Source organism: Echinops telfairi, unplaced genomic scaffold, assembly GCF_000313985.2.
Source record: "Echinops telfairi isolate 266 unplaced genomic scaffold, ASM31398v2 ScPeMD7_7474;HRSCAF=8512, whole genome shotgun sequence".
NCBI lineage: Eukaryota > Metazoa > Chordata > Mammalia > Afrosoricida > Tenrecidae > Echinops > Echinops telfairi.
This window is the reverse complement of record NW_022111378.1, coordinates 7,311,810-7,334,069: the sequence shown is the minus strand read 5'-3', so window position 1 is coordinate 7,334,069 and position 22,260 is coordinate 7,311,810. Positions and strand designations below refer to the sequence as shown.

Genomic DNA, 22,260 nt, shown 5'->3' with positions numbered 1-22,260 from the left:
ATGAGAGAGGGTGGGTGGGGAGGGAGGGGGAAAATGAGCAGCTGATATTAAGGGCTAAAGTAGAAGGCAAATGTTTTGAGAATGATGAGGGCAACAAATGTACATATGTGCTTGACACGTGGATGTATGTATGGATTGTGATAAGAATTGTACAAGCCCCCAATCAAATGATTTTAAAAAAACACAATAAATGAAGTTAAGTAAAAGGATCAAAAAGGTGAAGTTTTTTGGCATCGCTTCCTCTCGGGTCTACCCACTTCTGAAGGCAGTGTTTCCATCTGACTTCCTCCCCAAAGGATCCTGTGCTCTCTGACTTACACTACACCAAAACAGCTATTTTGTCATCCTCAAGGGACTCAGATCACGTCTCTTTTAAATGTGGAGCCTGGAGACCCAAAAATCCATCAGAAGGGGCAAGATCAGGGCTGCCTGGTGAATGGGGTGGCTTCTCAACAAAATTCTCATAGGACAGCCGTTGCAGGTATGTTGTTGTGATGGGAATAAAAAATTCTTGGCACAATTGTCTTGGCCTTTTCCTCACCAATGCAGATGTCACTTTTCTCTAAAAGTTCCTCCTATGAGCCACTGGTGAGGGTCCTGTGTCCTCTGAGAAGATCTACCAAGATAAGCCCACCGAACTCTCTTTGTTCACTGCAAGCCATCGACTTCGACTCCAAATCTATCAAGATTCCCTCCTTGGTAATCCGAAACACAAGTTGCCATAACCTTCTGAGCGGATCTCGCTGCTTTGAATCCCTCGCTGAGACCTTTCCCTCCTTCAATACCTGGTCCATCTAAGAACTGTAGTTTTCTACAGGGCAGCATTCCCATACACTTGCTCCAAACCTACAAAGTTTTGTCTGCTTGCATTGTGTTAAAAATGTAAGATTAGTCCTGACCTCAAAATCTTTTTTCCCCATGGCACAAAAAGTAGCCTCTCTTTTTTTAATACCCTAAGAAGACTAAGACAAATACATTAATGAGAAAACTTGTCTGCAGCCATCCACTGATTGCAAAAACATGTTTAAATATGTTTGCTTGGAATAAGCCTGTATGAGCATGAATTGGAATCCTAGTGGCAACACTTCTTGATATATCCTCATGTTTCATTCTTCACCTTTCCAAGTTTCTAATCTTCCTCTTGTCCTCCAAAGAGCCAATGAGCCTTTAAGGGCATTAAACTTACTTTTATTTCTCATCCAGAACTGAAAGCCTACCTCTGCTCTTGCTTCCTCTATTTCGGTTAAAAACAAACAAACCCAAAACAAACCCATTACCACCCAGTCACCCACCTAGTTTTACTTTCTATACCAAATCCTCTGTGTGGGTACCTCCTAATAGTCTCTCATTCCTCTTTCTCTTCGGGCTCACTGTCCTTGTACAGACCTGCCTGGTTGACAGTAATTACATGCCCTCTGGGTTTGTCTCTAGCATCACCCCTCTCTATCCATCTATCATTGACACTGCTGCTCCAGCTACCATTCTGAAACCCAGATATGATTCTTCCTCTACGTGAAACCTGCCTTGGCTCCTGAGTGTCTACAAGAGAAAGGCTCAGGGCTTCAGCAGGGTACCGATGAGGGCTTCACGATCTGGCTCCATCCTACTTTTATGTCTTTATCTGCTACCAATCCACATCAGGCAGCTGTTTTTAGCAACACAGGGTCGTGTTCTCAAGCTTACATCTTCAGACATCTTTCCAGTGCCGGGTACTTTCCAGAACTCATCTCCAAAGATGTCACTCTTATCCACTTGTATTTTCTCCCCATTTGTTTTTAAACACTAACTTCTATAAGTTTACACATTTTTTGCTTTCTTTGCTGGAGTTGCACTGAATTTCAGATGGTTGATGACTGAGAAGGCGACTAAATCTGAATATTTTTATACCTTTAGGTCTCCTCCGAAAGGGAGTCAGTCTCCCACCCACCCTAAGAGACTCTGCAGTCCAGGCCCATGATTGCAGTGTACAGAATCCATTGGAAATGTCTACCTCCAATGATGGCACTCAATGGATGCTTCCCCAGGGAGGAAGTTACCGTTTTTGTTGAATAGATTAATTGGTTGGTATATCAGCTGGATAATATAAAGATGATATCAACATTTTCTTCTTCTTTTCTTTAAAAACATGTTACCCTTCAATGAAATACGATCAACTTCTGATTGAGTTTTCTTTGTTTTCAGTTTTCAGGAACGTTTCTGAATGTGCTTTATCAAATGTATTAACTCTGACTAGCTAAAATAACCATGAATTAATAACATGATCATACTCATATTGGTCAACATAATAAAGTTCTATTTGGTTCCAAATATTTCACTAATACACAGAGATCTTTTCAGATCTTCCTCTTCTGTGTATATTTGCAGCTTAGAAACATTAGTCATTGCCAGTAGATCTACCCATTTGCTAAATGATTTATGCAACTCGAGTGCTTCTGATAAAGCAAAACCTATCAGGAAAAAAAAGGGCTTGGAGAAGTCCAAGGAAATAAGATGGTATTATGCAAACTGCTGAGGACTGAATGGATGGCATTACAAAATAATTTACCTCTCTTTCCAAGTATGCCATCTATATGGAGCTTAAAACCAGGGCCTTAGCTGTAATAATGATATAACCAAATGAGCTGACTGACACAGTCATTAATGATTTTTGAAAAATGATTCTTTTTTTTCGGTCTAGAAGAATTTAACAATAGTCACATGTTCATAAATAAAAATAACCCTTTAGCACCAAGGATTGGTTAAAAGTTCATATGAATTTTCTTGTCTACCAAAATCACAAGACGACTATTTTTTGCTGCCTCCTTCTATTAAAGATCCAACTTGGATATATGCTAGCAAATTGTCTCTCTAGCTTAAAAAGGGAACACTTCTAAAAAACAATAGCAATTTATTTCTTATTTAAAGTTAAAAAGGTAGGGCCAACTCCAAACCTATAGAGCTCTGTGGGAGTTCTCAGCAGGGTTCTTATCCTATGCAATCGGGTAATAATAGATCACTCATCCTCGTTTATTTTAAGAACTCCCCCAGCAAGTTGGGGTTCCCAGCATAAATGTACTTAGATTAAAAAATCCTGTAAATAGGATGTAATTGCAAACATAGCACACCATTAAAGAAATCAGTTTATGGTCATATGAATATAAAATAACAAGTCAGAGGGCTATCTACACATCATCCAACATCTTTGACTGCAAAGGCTCTCTAGCTATGATATTAAAATAGAAAACCCTATGCAGAGCCTTAACCTATCATTACGCAGAGTAAATGGCATGGCACTGCAACCTAATTAGCAGTGTAGCTTGCATCTATAAAATAGAATTAGCACAAGTGCTCCTTTTTTATTAGTAGTTTGTGTTTCTAGAAAGGTGTGACCTTATCTGTATGGTTCTGTTCACTTATGCCCATCTACAGAGAATTTAATTATGTTCTTTTAGCTCTCTACACTGAGGAAATTGAAAACTGCCACTTCAAAATTTTAAATGTTACAGAAATCCATGAGATGATTATTTACTGTCATTCTTCTTCCTTTGGAAATAACGAGTGGAAACACATTTAAACAAATAAGGCATAACATTTATAGGGAAAGAAAATTTCCAGCAAGGGAATTAATCATCTTCCTTTGCCCGCTCCCACATGTATTCTGCACGCGTCTCCAGTGTTCTGGGTAGAACTGGTGACGGGCGAGATGTCTTAATACTCTGAAATTCCTCAAAGCTTCATCACACTAGCGTCTGCAGCCATAAAATATCAACTTACATCAGAGGAAGGTGATTCAAGAACAATGCCAAATCCTAAAACGTGGTTCTCCTCAGTGGAGGGGTGCTCGGCCACCTGGAGGCCAGACTGCTGCTCAGAGGCCACCGGTGTCTTCTTTTCCATCTCCAACACACTGGGCTCCTGCTTCATCCGAAGAGGCTCAACAGTCTTGGGGGGAACTTTTTTCTTTTTGTTTCTCTTGCGGGAGGCAGCGGTTCGCTGGGAGCATATAAGGGAAATTGGAGGTTGTTGCCTGTTTTGAGTTCCAACTGTAAACAGGAAACACAAATATGGTACAGGCACTGCCTAACTTTGAAAAGCGTACCACCCATTTACCTACATGCGCGATACATGGAAATGAGGCTCACTCACAAATAAATTTCACTGGAGACCAAAAGGTTACCAAACGCTGGTTTAAGTCTTACAAAGGCCACCCAAGAGAAAACTTAGCTTCAGACACTGGCGAATAATTCCAAGTCCTGGGACTGCCGTTCGATGGAAGGAGAGGGCGAGGCGCTATGAGAAAACAGTTGGGCAGGATTTTAGAAATTCTATGATGAGATCTCTAGACTTAAGGCCAAATTCAGAAATGTTTCAACTGTGATTTGGGTTGACCTATTCTTGAAACTGGCTTACCAGAGCCTAGGTACAAGGGTCCAGGATTCCCTGTCACTGTTGCAGCCAAAGACAGAGACCAGGCTGTTTTTGCAAGTTTATTCTGCAGCCATCAGACAGACAGAAACAGTTGAGTATGCCACCACCACACTGCTTCAAAAACCCAGTGAAAATCAAGCAAGTTTTATACTCTAAACCCTGTACCAAAAAGTAGGGTTTGCAATGATCACAGGAGAAAATTATAACTGCATTTCTACAGGGGTTGCTAGAGCATCATTCCCTGAAGCATCACGCTCCATTGCCTATATAAAGGGGAGCCGCTTCGTTCCTACCTACCTTTTGAGGGGCCTTGCTTACCACCTGCCCGAGTTAGAATATCCTTGTTGATTAAGGAATTTTTTTAAGGAATTTTTACTCTAAGGACGTGACGGTTACAATTTGGATTTCCAACCAACTAAATCTTAAATTATCTTTCTAGGTTATTTTTTAATAACAGCAGGATTTTTCACCGCCTTTATCATGCGAGGTAGCATGTGGACAAGTCTATTATTCACTCCTCAGGTTCAGTAATGCCTTACCACCCCCCCCAAGTCTTCCACACCTCAGCTGTATTTTGACAGCTCTCAGACCAAGCTACCTCGCTGTACCTCAGTCAGCATGGCTGAGATATAGGACGCATGTGTTTCCGTACTCATCAAGGCAAATTAGTAAAATTCAGAAACAGTTTTGAGTTCCAAAGATGAAAAGATGGGCCAATACTGAGTGTACGCTTACAGAAGTCAAAGATGCTAATTATAGTTTTCACACATGCACTTTGAGAAGTAACATGTATTAACCATTTTCCACATAATTGCATAGGCAATTTAATTGGAAGATACGGCATTTTTATTTACATATGAGGGGGCTTCAAATCATCCATGGGAAAATTCCATTATCTTCACTTTGCAAAGCCATTTCATATTAATATGGCTTACAAAACATGACCACCATAAGATATGCCTGCTTTCTATAGAAGAACTACTATAAATGTTAGACAAATAAAAACTAAAGATCTTAAAATGCACATACATGAGACATTCTCCCTAACTTATATGTCCAATCGGTTAGAAAATAAGAGAATATCTACTATGAAATTAAAATCCTCATCCCCAGACTAGAAAACAAATTTTAAATAAGTACTAGAAATGTACTATTTGGACTACAAATGAGCACTGAATAGATTTTCCCCGATTCATGTAGCAGTCTAGTCCGTGGTTCTCAGCCTCGGCTGTACAGTACTCCGGAGCTTCAAGAGTTTCCCAGTGCCTCAGCCCCACCCCAGACTGAGTGAGAGGAATTCCCCAGGGTGAGGCCCAAGCGGAGCGCTTTTCTCTGTTCCATCTGAATTTTTACCCCAGGTTGGGTCTACTTCCCATAGTCAAAAGGATGCAGAAGCAATTACCAAACTGGTCCAGGAGCCGCGCCCTGTAGGCCTCACTGCGCTAAGAAAAGTGAACCGGTTTAGGCTCAAGGAGCACAGGGACTAGCTGAGCTTTTGGTCTCCTTCAAGTCTAGACATAGCCCCTGTCTCTTGTATTCAGGTCTTATCGCTTGATCTTATTATTCCTGGTTTTCTCCCTAAAGTAAAGGTGAAACTTGTCAGATCATTTAAATCTAAGTCTTACAGGCAACAGACCTTAAGTAAATCTGCCCACACAATACAAACTTTTTTTTTTGTAAGTTAAGAAAATTAAAGAAGAGTAATTTATGCAGTTTTATCCTTTATGCTATCGTACAGCTTTGGAATAGTTTACTGCCCTAATCTGCTGAGGTTCAGAAAAGAAAACAGAGTGACAAAGTGGCATTTACTTAATAGATTCTAAAAAGGTTTCAGTCAAGGATTTAAATGGTTGCAATTTGTAGTTTGCCATTTCAGTAGTAAGGAGCTTAAACAACAAAATAAATCATTACAAGTTCATGTGCGTATTTTATTTTCTTAAGTGCTAACAAATTCTTCCGCTGAGAAAAGAATTCGTGCATAATAAAGTAACCTTTTTCTCTGAGCTCCTTATTTAGGAAATGTTAACCTTTGCCAGGTTAATAAGAACCCAGATTATTGTGGTGGAACAAGGTGATTCAGATGCTTACTGACTTGAGCAAAATGCTTCTTTTATCTTGGGATAAAACCAAATTCAATACTTAAAATGATGTTGCTTTTTGGGACCTTTTTGCTCACCTTACTTTAATATGACCTTGGGTGACTGACGGGTTTAAGCATTAAGCTTTTTATATCAAAATCACACCACTGAATATTAAAAATTTTAGTAGCATTCACTAAATGGCACCACGAACCGTTTCTGGGTGGTGACCTCCCTGATCCCCATGGCAGGTAACCCATGGTGGGAATACCAGCCAGATGAGGACCGTGTCCTCTATTTTCTTGGGCTGGGCTCAGATCAAATAACATTTTTTCTTGACAAGGGGGACAGGTTGGTAACTTGATTTATTGGTTTTCTCCTCCTATCCCACCCCCAAAGCGGAAGAGACTATAAAATATAACCACTACAATGAAGGTCTAGACTTCCAAATCTCCCTGCAATGTTCCGTGGTCTTTACATCAGTAAAGAAACAGCTTATGTTTATATCATGCTTTACAAAGTCCACATATACTTATTATCTCACTGTATTTTCAAAACAGCCCTGTGAGTTCAATATGAACGCTCCATTTACAGATGGGAAAATCGAGGCTCAGATAAACCACGCCGCAAGAGGGGGCGCTGAGAACTCCATCAGTTGATAAATTCATTGTTCTTTTGTTCTTCACTTTCTGTTTAACAGTAAAAAAAAGCCAACAGAGTCGTGGTAAATATAGAATACAAAAGGCGAGAGGTGTCTTTCAACCATCAGCAAGATAGCTTCTCTATCCCGAATGACAGCGAGACCACACACAGGGTCTGAGGCAAAGTCAAACAGGTCTTATGTTCTTGAATATGTTCAATAGCACTTCCTGACTGGCTCGTTCTCTCACATATATTAAAAACAGCAGCTTCCCTCACATTGCTTCAAGCCCCCCAATGACCCACGCAGTAGTAGGGGTTGTTCAGATGTACACAGACCCCAGCGTAAGCACGGCGGGATCTGAAAGACGCTGTCTTCATCTTCTTCCCTGATGTGAACCTTACTGTTGATTGGCAAACCAGAACTTTACCTACCTTCTTGTAGTATTCCTCCCAAAATTTAATGAACTGACATTTGTGAAGTACTAAGAGATCATGGGATGACATATATTGAGTGCATGCAGTATTATGGGGAATTTTTAAAAACTGTTCCGTTCCCTAAAGGAAACGTGGGTTGTAAAGAACGGTTATAAGAAAAAGCTGAGAAGATGGCCACTTGAGAGAGCCCAGCAAGCTAGCAAGGTGTGAAGAGCTACATTATAAAACTCCAGTAAACACCCCAACTGAAAGAGATCAGGTGTGCACGACAAATGAAAAGACTCGTTCCGAGGCTTGATCTTTGTACCTGCTTGAAGTTGCATGAATTTCCGCATGGTTTTGAGTTCTTGGAGAATGGCTTGCAAGGTTGTCTGGCAGCTACAAGTGCAGCAGTTTGATCCACTTGACGAGGTCACCACTGGAAGTTCTCCTATGCATGAAAGAAAAGAATGGCACACTCCAAAAAACAAACCAAAAAAAGATATCTTGACAGAATTTTGAAGCACATGTAATTATTATGAAACTGAGCAAAAGGAAAGTGTACCTAATAATTTTCAGACTCTAAATTTTGGGGTCTGCCTTCATCCAATGTTCCAAGCTTCTACATTGTAAGATGCATGCTGTTTCCCAGGGTGGGGGAGCCTGCAGGAGTGAATGGGCACAATGCCCTCTCTCAGCAGGCCTGCCTATTGTCAGAGCAGTTCCCTTCAAATAACAATACCATCAAAATTCACCATAAACATATGCATATGACTTTGTATAAGGGGGAAAAATGAAGGGGAGGGGACGCTGAAAACAACCTTATAAGAAACTGGTAGTTATGTATAAGAGTTCATATTAAGAATTAAATGAGTCTAATTATTTTTAAAAGTTTTAATATTAAGCATGTCATTTCAAAAATTAAGAACTATAAACACAATGAAAACGTTTAGAATGTTTCTGGAGCGTAGCACGCTTGCAGTGGGGCAGTGGGGGGAGTGAGCGCAGGGTCTGGCAGGGTGGTGTTTTTAACATGATAGGTGAGAGGGTGCTGGTGTGTTGGCATTTCTCCAACGTAATAAAGGAGGGCCTACATCTTTTTTTCATTCCTATTTTGTACCGTTTCCTCACCTTGAGTATCTTTTTCATTTTTAAAATTTAATCTCTTTTCCTGGGTAAAATTTTCCTATTTTCCTCTTATGTGTAAACAAATTCTTTCTTTTGTTCTTGGAATAAAATAGAACATTTGGAAAACCTCACTCCTACAGTAGACTTCCCTGCAGTATTCATCCCCTACTATCTTAAAATGTGTCTTTTTAAGAGACAGCTATCATTTCTATCTTGCAGAGGAAACTTCTAGTGTTTTGTTCCAATTATATCTTGTATTACAAATTAAAAATAATTTAAATCTTAAAATATGCATTATTTGTTGACTATGAAAAAATGTTCACAACAAGCAATGAAGTACTGAAAGTTAAATTAATGTCTGAGATAACACAATTATTTAAATTTAAATTGCAGCACATTGAGAAGCTTTAACTTTACAACTGCAAGTGATTTCAATGGACTATCAAAGTAACACTGCTTATAGGTTAATGTACTTCTATGGAAAATCTGTAAAAAATAAACATAAAAGCTGTATTTTCACAATAATATGAGGGAATTCATATCTCTAGCTTTCACTAACATTAGCAACATTTTCCAAAGGAAATCCAGCACTCTTGAGAGCTAGAAGAGAGAAAACTGTTGCTGGAGGCTCTACTAAACGTCATCCATCCATCAGGATCTCTTACTGTTCCTAGCATTGTCCCCGGGGCAACAGAGTTAAGAGGGCCTTATAGAATATCCTTAGTCATTGTTCTAAGCACTATTTTTATCACTGTGAGAGGCAAAGCCAAGCCTTTTCAACTTGTTATAAATCATTTTCTAATTTTAAAGAGAACTGACTTTTTTTATTTTTATGGAGACTTTAAAGAGCCATCTCCCTCGGACCTGGAAGCATGCCAGCGTGTGAACCTGATATTGGCTTATGTAATATTGAGGGAAAGACAAGACAGCCGGCCATCTCCTGGGGTCTCTTGCTGTCCCTTCAGCAGTGTCTCCTGATGGTTTCTCAGGCCTTCAAACTGGTTACTGCAAATTCTGAGTTTTGTTTTCTCCTGTCTTAAATCAAATAGGTCTTGTTCGTGTGTTGCTGTTTTTTGTCTTAAAGAACACCCGCACATTTTAAGGAAACCGAAGTGTAAGCCTCCAGCTAAGCAGTCTTAGTTTGTCTGGTCTCTTTGTGAAAACGACAGATCTGCACACACATACATAATTCATAGGAAAATAATATCCAGGGTCAGTGGGTGGAAAGTGAACATGGCTAGAAGAATTCTCAATTTCTTCCCTGAACTATGAAAAAAAGTTGCCTTTGGCTATTTCCTGAACAATTAGGGATCTAAAATAAGGAATTGTTTCCTTGAAAGGGGTAGTTTTCAACACTAATGAAGGAAGTTATAGAACATGTAACTTTTGATTCAGTAATTGAAGTTTGAGGGTAAAGCGAAGGGGCCAGGCAGGACCTGTCAGTCTTCCCTTTAACCACTTTCTAAAATGAAGAAAGGCAAAGGAGCAAGTGAGAAGGCCTATTAATAATACATCACATGACCAAGAAGCATCTTTGTTTAACAAAAGAGGGCTCTTTCTCTCCTGATGTCTCATTCTGTATGACAGATAATTCACCAGTGAACTGGTGAAAGGCAACTGAACTTCTGAAAGGACTGAGCTCTACCAAGAATGCTTCACCTCTGATGCAATTCTGATCCTTGATTCTGTTTTTCCCTCTTACTCTTCAACTTTTTGATGTTTTCTCTGTTCAAAGAGCTCAGCTAAGGTGATTAGGGAAAGGTTAATACATTGTACTGACCTCAAAAACATGTTGGACATTTATAAAGAAAACACATTCAGGACAAACCCCCCTGAATGCATTCTGCATGTCTGGTGACATCCCTACCGTTGGAGTTTCCTGAGGTGTGGGGCTGACTCTGGAAGGTTCTAGACAGCGTGCCATGCTGTCCTGAGAACTGTCTGCTTTGGGATGGTAACTCATTCCAGGCACCACCTGAAGAAGGGCGGACACTGTGTGGGGTCTCAGCAGAGGAATTGAAACGCTGAGGCCAGATTAAATCCAATTCCTGGGGTTCTTCTTTTAATTTTTCTCCTTCTTTGCCAACACGCTGATATATCCTTCCAGTACTGTCATTCAGTAATCTCCTCATTCCTGTAATTTGTTTTTTAATTTCCATGCTTTCATCTCCTAATAAGAACAGAGCCAAAGTTAGCATCACAAGCTAGCAACAGAAAAAGCAAACAACTACTACCACCCACATAAAAAAATAAATTAAAAAAACAGTTTTAAGTACAAAAAAAACATAAAATAACTAAATAAAGTGCAAAAAAAATAACCTTTGGAAATGGGAAAAAAAATTTGTCAATCACAGTAGGCTGCTTACAGAAACAGCAGTTATCCTACATAAAAAACCCTCCAAGCCCAAATTCAATGCTACTGAGTCGATGCCAACTCTTAACAACCCTACACAACAGGGTAGAATTTCCCTTGTGAGTTTCCAAGACTGGAACCCCTTATGCGCCTAGAAAGCCTCCTCTCTCGCCCTCGCCCTCGGAGCGGGTGATGCTTCCAACGGCTGACCTTGGAGTCAGCAGCCCAGCTTGTAACTGGTCCACACCAGGGAGAAAGCTGGCCCTGGAGGGAAGAGGCTCAGCCTGACCTGCGGCATCAGACTTTAACCCTTTGCTGCCTAAGTTATCTCATAATAAAAGCTTCTTGAACATGTTTTCAATTGGGACATTTTTCTTTGGTAGTTTACAACTCTTCTTCACGTACCCATTTATGTTGGAAAAGCAACAAGTACTTATTAACCGGCAGAAAAATCAAGGAATTGAAATGAATCGATGAAAACTATCTGTGCTCTGTCATTCCTAGGCCTATGGTTGTGAGTAGGAAGCATATTTCTAAGAAGTTAAAAGATGAATTTCTTACACGTTGTGAAAAGAGCTGGGCACTAAGAAATCATCGCATAGTTGGGGATCACATGAATTTTTACAGACTTTTTCACTGTGAGTTGAGTGAAGGTTTGTCTGCAGAAAGATCATCGGTTTACACTCAGCAGGTCATACACTTTGTTCCTACTCATCCATTACCATATCCTCCATATACCTTCATGCACCCTACTCCCGACTTGTGTTTCCTATTCCCATTTCGCCCTTTAAAAGTTTTTTTATTGTGAAGTGAGTGGGAGGTTTACATTTCAGATCATCAATTCTGCATTCAACAGTTCAAACCATTCAACGTCCTCTCTCCCCATATTCTACCCAATACAACCCCCACCCCCAACCCCTTCTGGTTTCTCTTCTCCCTCTTAGGGTTCTCCATCCTCCCTTTCACCCAAATCAACACCTGTCAACCCTCTAGTCAATGGTTTCATCTTCCCTCCCAGGTCCTCCCCACCTTGGTCATTTCCAAAGACTATTATTTCGGGTATGCAAGTCTATGTCTTGACTTCATCCTTACAGTAGTGGTCCTATAGCTAACTTCCCTCGGCATAATGCTCTCCAGGGCCATCCATGGCCTGAGGTGCTTCGTGGTTTCAAGATTGTTTTTTCAGCAATGCACAGTATTGCATCAAGGAGCCCTGTTGACACAGGGGTTACGTGCTAGCCTGTCACACCAAGGGCAGCAGTGCAAAACCGCCAGCTGCGTCCCAGGAGAAAGACCGGGCTTCCTACTCCAGTAAAGAGTGACAGTCTCAGAAACCCACAGGGGCAGTCCTACCCTGTCCTGTAGGGTCACTAAGAGTCGCCATGACTTGATGGCAGTGAGTAAGTTTTCCACTGTGTGTATGTACCAACATTTCTTTATCCATTCTTCATCTGGTGGGCCTTTGGGCACTTTCCAACTTTGTGCAGCTCTGAATAGCGGTGCGATGAGTCTGTTAGGGATGTATCTTAAGGGTGTATACTCAGCAGAGGCATTGCTGGATCGTAAGGAATTTCTATTTCCAGTTGTGTGAGGTAGCACCATATCACATTCCACAATGGTTTCATACCGTGCCCTTGGGTAAATCCCTCACTTTTGAAGCATTTGTTTATTCTGACAGGAGGGTGAGCTCAGTTCCAGACCTGAAGAATGACGAAGGGTCATAGTCCTGGGTGTCCCACCAGTGTCCACCCACAAAGAAGCTTTTATGGCTTTGGGTTTTGTTCCACGTTTCTCTCCCTTTCTACCAAGACTTTCTAACATGATCCTTTTCAGAACAATTGACAGAGACAGCCAGAAATCACCTAGTTCTTTTGGTCTCAGGGTTATGGAAACAGATGTCTGCATGGTAGACCCTGGGTGTTTCTGAGTCTGTAACTCTTTATGGGGATAGAAAGCCCTGTCTTTCTCCCGTGGCGCAGCTGGTGTTTCTGAACCGCAGAGCCTTGTGTTTGGTTGGCAGCCCAATGCATAAGCACCCTGCCATTAGAGCGTTTTTCAAAACCTCAGTCACAAGTAAGATGTAGAACATGGTCTCTGTGAACTAAGTTACGCCAATTGACTTTGGTGTCAAAATTGGAACAGACTTTTAAAAAAATCATTTTACTGGGGGCTCTTACGGCTCTTATCACAATCCATCAATTGTATCAAACACATTTGTACATACGTTGCCATCATCCTTTTCAAAACATTTTCTTTCTACATGAGCCCTTGGTATCAGCTCCTCATCTCCCCCCACCATGAACACGTGATACATTATAAAGCATTATTTTCTTATCTTATACCGTCCACTGTTTCTCTTCACCCATGTTTCTGTTGTTCTCATGCTGTGTAGAGGGTTATACATCGATCATTGTTATTTGTTCCCCCCTTTTCTCTCCCACCTAACCCCTACACTCATGGTATCACTAAGCCCATTATTGTTCCTGAGGAGTTTATCTGTCCTACATTCCATGTATCCAGATAGAACTGGGGTCATGATAATTAGGGGGAGGAAGCATTAAAGAACTAGAGGGATGTTGTATGTTTCATCAGTGCTATACTGCACCGACTGGCTCATCCCCTCCTTGTGATCTTTCTGTGAGGGGATGTCCAATTGTCTACAGACAGGCTTTCGGTCTCCACTCCACCCCAACTCATTTGCATTGATAGAATTCTTTGTTTGGGGTCTTCTGATGCCTGATAACTCAACCCATTGACACCTCGTGATCACACAGGCTGGTGCACTTCTTCCATGTGGGCTTTGTTGCTTCTCAGCTAGATGGCCGCTTGTTTATCTTCAGCTGTATCTTTTGATAGCCAGGCACCATCAGCTTTGTTCACCACATTGGTTTAAGCACCCATTTTGTCTTCAGTGATTGAGTTGGGAAGGTGAACTTCACAGAATGCTGGATTAGTATAACAAAGTGTTCTTGCGTTGAGGGAGAACTTGAGTAGAGACCCAATGTCCATCTGCTACCTTAATACTTAATATATAAATGTATGTACATAGCTCTATTTCCCTATTGTTATATATAAATATATTTACATATGTATGTGCCTGTATTTATACCGCTATAAATGTCCTTTGTCACCTAGTTCTTTCTTCTATTTGGAACAGACTTTTAAGTTCCCTTTTTAGAGGCATTTTCTGAGCATAAGAAATAACCTGAGACAGAAAGTGGTGGTGGTAGAGAGGGTGGTGGTGGCGGGTGAGAGGGCAGAAAGCCTCTGCTTTGAGTGGGAAGTTTATATTTCACATGAGATGCCATGGAGGTGGGGTTTTACCGTTGCAGGGCCTGATACACAGAGAAGATGACTCTGCTGTAACTGTACCCCAACTCAGTAACAGCCAAGGGATCCCTGCCCCACGCCAGGTAAGGGCCTTAGTAAACAAGTCCACCACCCTGGCCTGCCCAGACCAAATCCCCCAAAACCCATCCACACCATCCACTTCATTACTAGGTGCCAACAATAAGAGATTGTTTCTAAACTTTGCTGCATCCACATTCTTTAAAAAAAGTTTTGTTTTGCTTTAGAAGATTCTTGTTTGCTTGCTTGCTTGGTTTAAAAAAACACAAAAACAAAAACAACCCTAAAATATCTTTGTGCTGCTGTGGGAAACAGAACCGTGCAGAGTCTATGCCAGCGATTCTCAACCTGCGGGTCTCAACCCCTTTGGGGGTTGAATGACCCATTGACAGGGGTGGCCTAAGACCATTGAAAAACACATAAATATCTCACAATATATAATTACATATTGTTTTGTGATTAATCACTATGCTTTAATTATGTTTAATTTGTAACAATGAAAATGCATCCAGCATATCATATCTTTTACATTACGATTCATAACAGTAGCAAAATTACAGTCATGAAGTAGCAATGAAAATAAAGTTAGAGTTGGGGGTCACCACAACATAAGGAACTATATTAAAGAGTCACAGCATTAGGAAGGTTGAGAACCATTGGTCTATGTGGACAAACTCTCAACATTTCTACGTTAGGAGTCTGGGAGGCCAAGGGTCCTGTGGAGGAAACCTTTACATTTGTGGGTTGGAGATGTGTCCCACTCACATTCTCCTAAGGAAAAGTTATTCCCCACAATGTTCCCCCTACCCCCATAATAATGCCACATCTAAGGTGCTAGTTGCAAACACATGGTCACTGACCATACATTTGGAGGTCAACTGCTTAAAGGTTATCAGCCATCTAAGGCAACCAGGCACTATTGTCTGTCTGACCCTAAGTAGGATGAGAATCCTTCTGAGAAGGAGAATGGATTGTTCCCCAGAGGGAGCACCCAAAGACACCTAAGGTCAAGCCAACTCTGACAACCAAGGTTAGGCTGCCACCTTGATTCTAGAGCCCACCCATCTTGTTACATTGGTGCCTTCCTGTCACATGTATGCCTCTAGTGCCTCCCCTTCCTATAGCTCCTGCCCTACTGTTCCATGTATTGTATAACCCCGTCCTGTTACATGCTTACTGTGACATTGGGTGCCCGGGATTATATAAATTGGTGAGATTACATTACTCGCTCTCTTTGGGTGGACCTGGCTCATGGAGTCATGACGGTGAAGGTGAGCACCTGCATGCTTTATCTTGTTTGATGTCTCTTTAATTTACCCTCAATGATACAATGTCCCTTGTACCCATTCAGTTGTGGGGAGGCTGGTCCCCCACATGCTGCTCTGGGGATACTTGAGTATTATTACTTAAAAGCAACTATAAAACTATACAGATATAAACCATTTTCCATAAATGATATTAGAGGATGCTAACATCTATTAGGACGTATTTGAAACCTACTCTCTCCTTCAGTTTTCAAGCAGTCAGCATCTTCACATAGATTGAAAGTACTGGGGTATTTTTTTTCTCTAACTTTGATATTAAAATAAAAACCATATGCCAGGGTATATGAAGATAAAAGAGTATTGGTACAAAAATCACAGAAACCTTTATTAAACAAAAATAATCAAAACATGAAGCTACTGTTAGGTAGCTAGCACAGGGACTGGGGTGTCCATTGCACATGCTCAGAGGTTCGAGCTCCCGGACAGGAAGGAGCAGTACACCTAGGTGGGCATTACACACCTGGATTGGCCCATCTGGGCCAGGTTAATTCAATTCAGCCAATGGGGTCGACCAGGATCATTGACCACGCCTCCCAGTGGAGGACCTGACCAGTCAGAATCCAGAGCCCTGTGGCCCTTCTGCTTCTCAAGCTACTCCTCGGAGGCCGTGCAGGGATCTCTTCTGACCTGACCTCAGGACTCCGCATGCGGATGTGAAGTGCCCTGAGGTGGCTGTGTAAACCCGAAACTTATTCTATCCCTTATAAAACTCACTCGGATCACAAACCAGGCTTCGGCATGAATTCTTTATCGCACCAAGCCAAGGACTGAGGTACTCCTCCCACGAGAGAGCTCTAATACTACCACTTCTCAGCACATCCTCCTTCTAGGTCTGTACACGCTGAGGGCCATGTCTTTTCTCTAACCGCTCCCTGAAGAATCCCGTGCTCTTTGATTTTACATCAAAACAGCAGTTCGGATACCCTCCAGGGACTCAAATCACATTCCTTGTAAATGTTCTCTGAGTTCTGGGAAACAAAAAGAAGGTAGATGGGTGGAAAGGGAAAGTTTTCCCACTGAACCGCTCAGAACAGGCCCTGCTACCTAACGAATGAGTAGGGTGCACTGTGGTGATGGGGGAATTCCTTGGCACAACTTTCCTGCCTTTTTCTCTCTAATGCATATTCAAATTTTAAAAAAACATTTATTCCTCTGTGATCTTCAAGAAAACCTATCAAGATTACGCACTGAAATTTAAAAAAAACAACAACAAACAGTTGCCAAAACCTTCTGAGAAGGCGTCTCTGCCTTGAATTTACCTGGTTCAGCAGATCCTCTTGGAAGTTACTGTTGTGATTGGCCCTTGCTCTCTAGATTGAATCGGTAAATCCAAAACTCATCCCCAGTTATAATTTGTTCTGAAAAATCGCTTTTATTAGCTTCAATCTTGCTTAAAGACTGACGGAAAAATAATCTCTTTGAGTTAGTTGTTTAATGCAACACTTTGGCCCCCATCCAGTCGAGAGCTTGCTGCGGCCAAGATGGTCACAGCAGATTGAAAAAGCTGACCCTGTGAGAACCACTGCACCGACAGGAATTCCACGGTCTCCTTCAACCCGTTTCTCCACAGTCTCCTTCTACTCGTTTCTGCACTTCAGCTACCTTTCTTTATGGAGATTGATAATCTGCCCTCTCTTGGCTCATCTTCCTGAAAACATGTGATTCATCTGAAAATGGACGTTTCATGTAGGGCTGCATTCCTATAAACTTGTTGCAAACCACTGATTTGGGAAGATGCTCATTTGGTTTTGTGAAACAGTTGATATTAGCCCTGACCGCCATAGAATTTTTTTTTCACGACTCAAAAATTATCCCCCCCTTTTTTCCCATGAGTTTTACTGGCACATAATTTACATATTATACTATTGAATCATTCAATTGTTCAATCACATAAAGGGGAATTGTGCAATCAGCACTCTTACATCTATCTTAGAGCATAACCCCCCTACCCTCACACACATGGTTAAATCACCTTTAAAATTATTTGTGCAATCCAATTGATGCGTGTATGGATTGGGATAACAGTTGTATGAGCCCCTAATAAAATGTTAAAAAAAAATTATTTGTGCAATCACAATCAGTTCTAGTGCCTTCCTCCCCACTCCTCCCTTCAATATTTACTCCGGAAATCCCCTTTCCTCCCTATAGCCCATCCCCATATCCCTTTTCTTTGTAAAGGAATTTTAACAAGACTAAAACAAATGTTACTGAGAGAATTTGTCTGCAGTCATCCATTGATCAGAGGTGTGTTTAAACACATTTCACACACACACACACACACACACACACACACACACATGCCTGTATGAACTAGAGCCCTAGCAGCAATACTGTTTGACATACTTTCATATATACACATTCACACAGTAATTCTAATAAATGCTTAAAATGTAAAAGAAAAAAACAAGAGAAAAAACTTAGTAAAACAAACATAACTCCTGAAAATAAATATAGCACATTTAATATGATATTTTAATGCACTTAACATTATTTAAGTTTAATTTCTCTGTGGAAATGGTAATTGCACAATAAACCTAGGTATTGGGTGTAGTCAAGTTAAGATACTTAACTCATTAATGTATTTATTACATTTCTGAATACAGGGAAACTCTTATATACTATTTATTCTACAATAAGTATCTTCAATTTTTAAAATGGTAATAAAAATATTAATTCTCCCCTGAATATCTAACATAGATGAACCCAAAATCACACAAACTTCCAATATTGCTGCTCTGCTGGCATAAACTTGAGAAGGAAAACATGCTAATGTGTAATAAAACCGTTTTTACTTCAAACACCTGTGAAAATGCCAAACCATAAGGGAAGAATATACCACATCCTAGAGTTTTTAAGAATGAATGAAAAAGCACGGTTTTTGTCTGGTCAGCAAAATGCACCGCTTCCCTGAGATGGTGACTGAACAGGGTGTGCTGGGAAGGACGCCCAGAGGGAGGCTGCAGGAGAAGTCTACCGACAAGCCTGGCGCTGGTCTGGGCATCCCAGGTCCGCTCTGTTGCTGTATGCCAGGAGGGGGCGATCCACAAACTTCCCCACAGGGCTTCCTCGGCTGTCATCCTGGGGACAGATAGTCAGCTCTTTGCTCCCACAGGGAGGCTGCTGGGTTTCAACTACTGACCTTTTGATTAGCGGGTGGACACTTAACGATTGAGCTACCAGGGCTTTTTACATACACTTTGCAGGCTAATTAACAGCATGCTGTGGCTATAAAAAGCATCTTTCTGCCATGGTTTTTACCTTAAACCCTCTAGATGAGAGGCTAGTAGCACGCACATCAAAGGCTGCCCAGGCTGATGCCGCCACGCCCTTCCTCCTGGCTCCCTGGAAAAGCTGCCAGCAGCTTGACCAGGCGGAGGCAGGCATTCTCTCCCTGGCTCTGAGTCAGAGCCAGCTTACTCCTCCACACGAACCCTGACGCATCACAGGAAAGGGGCTACAGCTCTCTTCAAAGGACCCACCGCTGCCCTGTAGAGAAGTCTACCAGAGTCTATCCCATCAAGCGGCTACCTTCAGGAAAAAAGGGAAGCTACAGAATTCTGGAACTTTCTAAGACCAAATCTGCTTTGCCATGGCCTTCGTTTCCGAGTCCTAGGATTTATACTTATGAAAACTGCCAGCCTGGAAACACAACTTCTGCTCTGCATGCTTTACACTTTCAAGGTGAAGACAGGAAGCTACAGGTGACAAGCTAGGAGGCCTAAGGGGAGGTGGTCCTTACAGCGTTTAGAAAGACTTCTTCCAAAGGCAAGCCAAAGCAAAGCAAAGCAAGCAGCAAGCAAAACAAACCACCAGCACAAAACTGACCCGTGAAGACCGAAGAGGGAGGGCAGGAGGCTGTGAAGAACATAGCAGCAGGCCAAAGGCACACCCGGCCGACTTCACAAGTCGGCTCTGGCTGCACAGATATTTTAGGGGCAGAAAATAGATAGCTGTTATCATTGCAGAAGCCTTTTCTAGAAGGAGAGTTGAGAGATTGTGGGGCAGCTGAAGAATGCTTGATAGGGGAAAGCTTCTGAAAAGGCACAGCTTGGGTTTTCCTGGAAGATAACTCAGCATCTATGAATCATCTCTAGGATTCAGTGAATTGCACTTCTTTTAACCAAAGAAGTAGGGAACAGCTATGGAGATCACACCTGGCAAGACTGCCTGAGTCACAGGGGTCCTGGATCTCTGTTACATATGCAGAGAAGGGCAGGCTTTGGCACACAGGGGAGGGGCTTCCTTGTCTATTTGGAGCAGAAGAGCAGACCGTCAGAGATGAGACCTGAAGACTGACAGCAGGGATGATGAGAATGTGGAGCCCAACTACCAGACTGGGAGAAAGTGGGTGCTGACTGCAGACAAATAGGATGAGGCTCCGACAGCAGGAGTCTCATGGGAAGGATTGGGCCAGTATTCTTGGGCTTGCTTCTGAATGCACTGCACAGCTACTTGAAAGGAGAAAAATCACTTACCGTTCTTTAACATCCTAAAAAAAATAAACAAATAATCCTGGGGGGTACAGAAGTAACTAGGAGAGCTATAGGGCTTTGACACGTACTAAGATGTTAACAGGGCATTTAGTCATGTGTCCTTTTCAAAAAAGGTGGGCTTATTCTATCACAGTGGAGCCCCAGTCCTTTGATTTCAAAATTGGTAAAAAGTATTTAAGAGACTGAGAGTTGGTGTCTTAGTTAGTAACTATAGTCTTTGGACAAAAATCTGAAGAAGACAATTAGCTGAATTCAACTGTTCACTCAACTGCAAGACTTAACTACATTATCTTTTTTATTAAAAATTCAAAATTTCACTGCCATCAATCAATTGGATGCTACCTCATAGTGACCCTCATAGGACAGGGCAGTACAGCCCCTGTGAGTTTACAAGACAGTATCTTTATGGGAGTTGAAAGCCCTTTCTCCAGTGAATCTGCTCGTGGTTTCGTACTGCTGACCTTGCAGATCGCAGCCCAACACATAACCACTATGCCACCTTCCCTCCTCACACACAATTTTAAAAGCATGAAGACAAAACAAGTCATCATACATGGCCTCTCTTAATTTGGACTGGAGAAAAGAATTCATTACATAGGATCTAGTTATTCTATAGTTTGAAATGATAAGAGGAAAAAACCAACTGTAACATATAAGCATATTGTTGCTATATACTAGGTATTCCATAAGCCTCTCAAAGAATAAACTAAAATTAACTGCTCTGTAAACCTTCATCCAACTCACGCAAAATTTTCAAACAACAAACAATAGAATAAAACTCCAGTAGAATTAAGCATAATACTGAAGTTATAATAATAATAAAAAACTAGCAAGATGGGTTAGGAAAAGAACCAGAAATTATTTATCCAATAAATAAATGTCTAGCCCACACTTTCTGGGCTCCACACAGATCCTAGAGTAAAAACTGAAAGGTTTCCCTTCCCCAAATCTTTCATCCTTTTGACCCAACCCCTTGCACGGACTTACTCTTTGGGAAACGTTGGGATTTGCCCTAGCCCACGAGGCGCCCGCCCGGTGCTGCTGCTGTCAGGAGACCTTGCAGTTAGCAGTCCAAACCTACCAGCAGCTGCCCCACAGGAGCGCCAAGGCGGTCTACTCCCACTAACGGTTTACAGCCTGGGAAACTCACAGGGTCACTCTGAGTTGGAATTGGTGGTGGGTTTTTTTCGGGGTGGGGGCTGGGGTGGTGGTGAGGGGTGGGTTGGATTGACCGCTGTCTCTTTTAATTATATACCCCAAACTCCAATGAGCAAAATCCCTGACCATTTGCAAATGGGTTCTTTTTGATTCCTTGCCAGACCTAAGCCTTGGCTCTTCCCCACGGGCCTGCTTTCCTCACCGCCTCCTGAATGCTGTTATTCACTGCCCATTCCCATGGGGCTGGGGAAGGATGGACCGGCTTGCGTCTGGCTCCCTAAGACAAGACTCTGCCAGCCTCAGGGCAAAGTTCACTGCTGTTTGGGGCGGACCATCTTCTGCCCGCCCTCCTGCATACAGGTTCCATGTGCCAGGAGTTCTCTTAAGGAAAAGTGGAAGGCGATGAAGTAGAAATGTACACTGAGGCTGTTTGTTAAGTGCCTTATAAGCCAGGTGAAGGAATAATTTCACCCTAGAGACAATGTAATATTACTCTGGGTAATTTAAAATTCATTACCTCAATTAATGTGAGGATAGTAGATGAGCACATATATATTTTAGAAAACAATAAGGGCAAAACCATGGGGAAATTGCTATGGGGGAAAAAAACTAGTTAGAATGCCCTTGGCTAAAGGCTCAGAAAAAGACCGTGGCAGCCTTGACCTGGATTCTAGGGGTGGGACTGGAGGGAGAGAGGCATTGAAGGTACCCAATCAAATGGCTTTGCTAATTAACTGAAGGTGGGTAGGTACAGAGATGGGACTCTAGGTGGTGAGGAAGAAGGCTCCATGTAGAAAATTCGACACTTTCTATCTTAAATGACAGAATGGACCCGATACCATTCATAGAATTCTAAAAAGAAGGTTGCAGGAGGTGGGGATATGAGTCTCATTTTCATAAAGAATGTTGTTCTA

At 41.7% G+C, this 22,260-nt stretch overlaps 1 protein-coding gene across 2 annotated transcripts in view; it reads right to left on the bottom strand.

Annotated features, from left to right (window-relative positions):
* The window catches only part of BEND7 (BEN domain containing 7), a 107,846-nt gene that overhangs the window by 50,458 nt on the left and 35,128 nt on the right, over positions 1-22,260 (bottom strand). For both annotated transcript variants that reach the window (XM_045285638.1, XM_045285639.1), the window contains exons 2-4: positions 10,537-10,839; positions 7,870-7,992; positions 3,754-4,022 (exon numbers count right to left, since the gene is read on the bottom strand). In XM_045285638.1, the coding sequence (XP_045141573.1) occupies positions 3,754-4,022; positions 7,870-7,992; positions 10,537-10,828 (684 nt within the window). In that variant the 5' untranslated portion in view covers positions 10,829-10,839. The remainder of the gene's footprint in view (positions 1-3,753; positions 4,023-7,869; positions 7,993-10,536; positions 10,840-22,260) is intronic.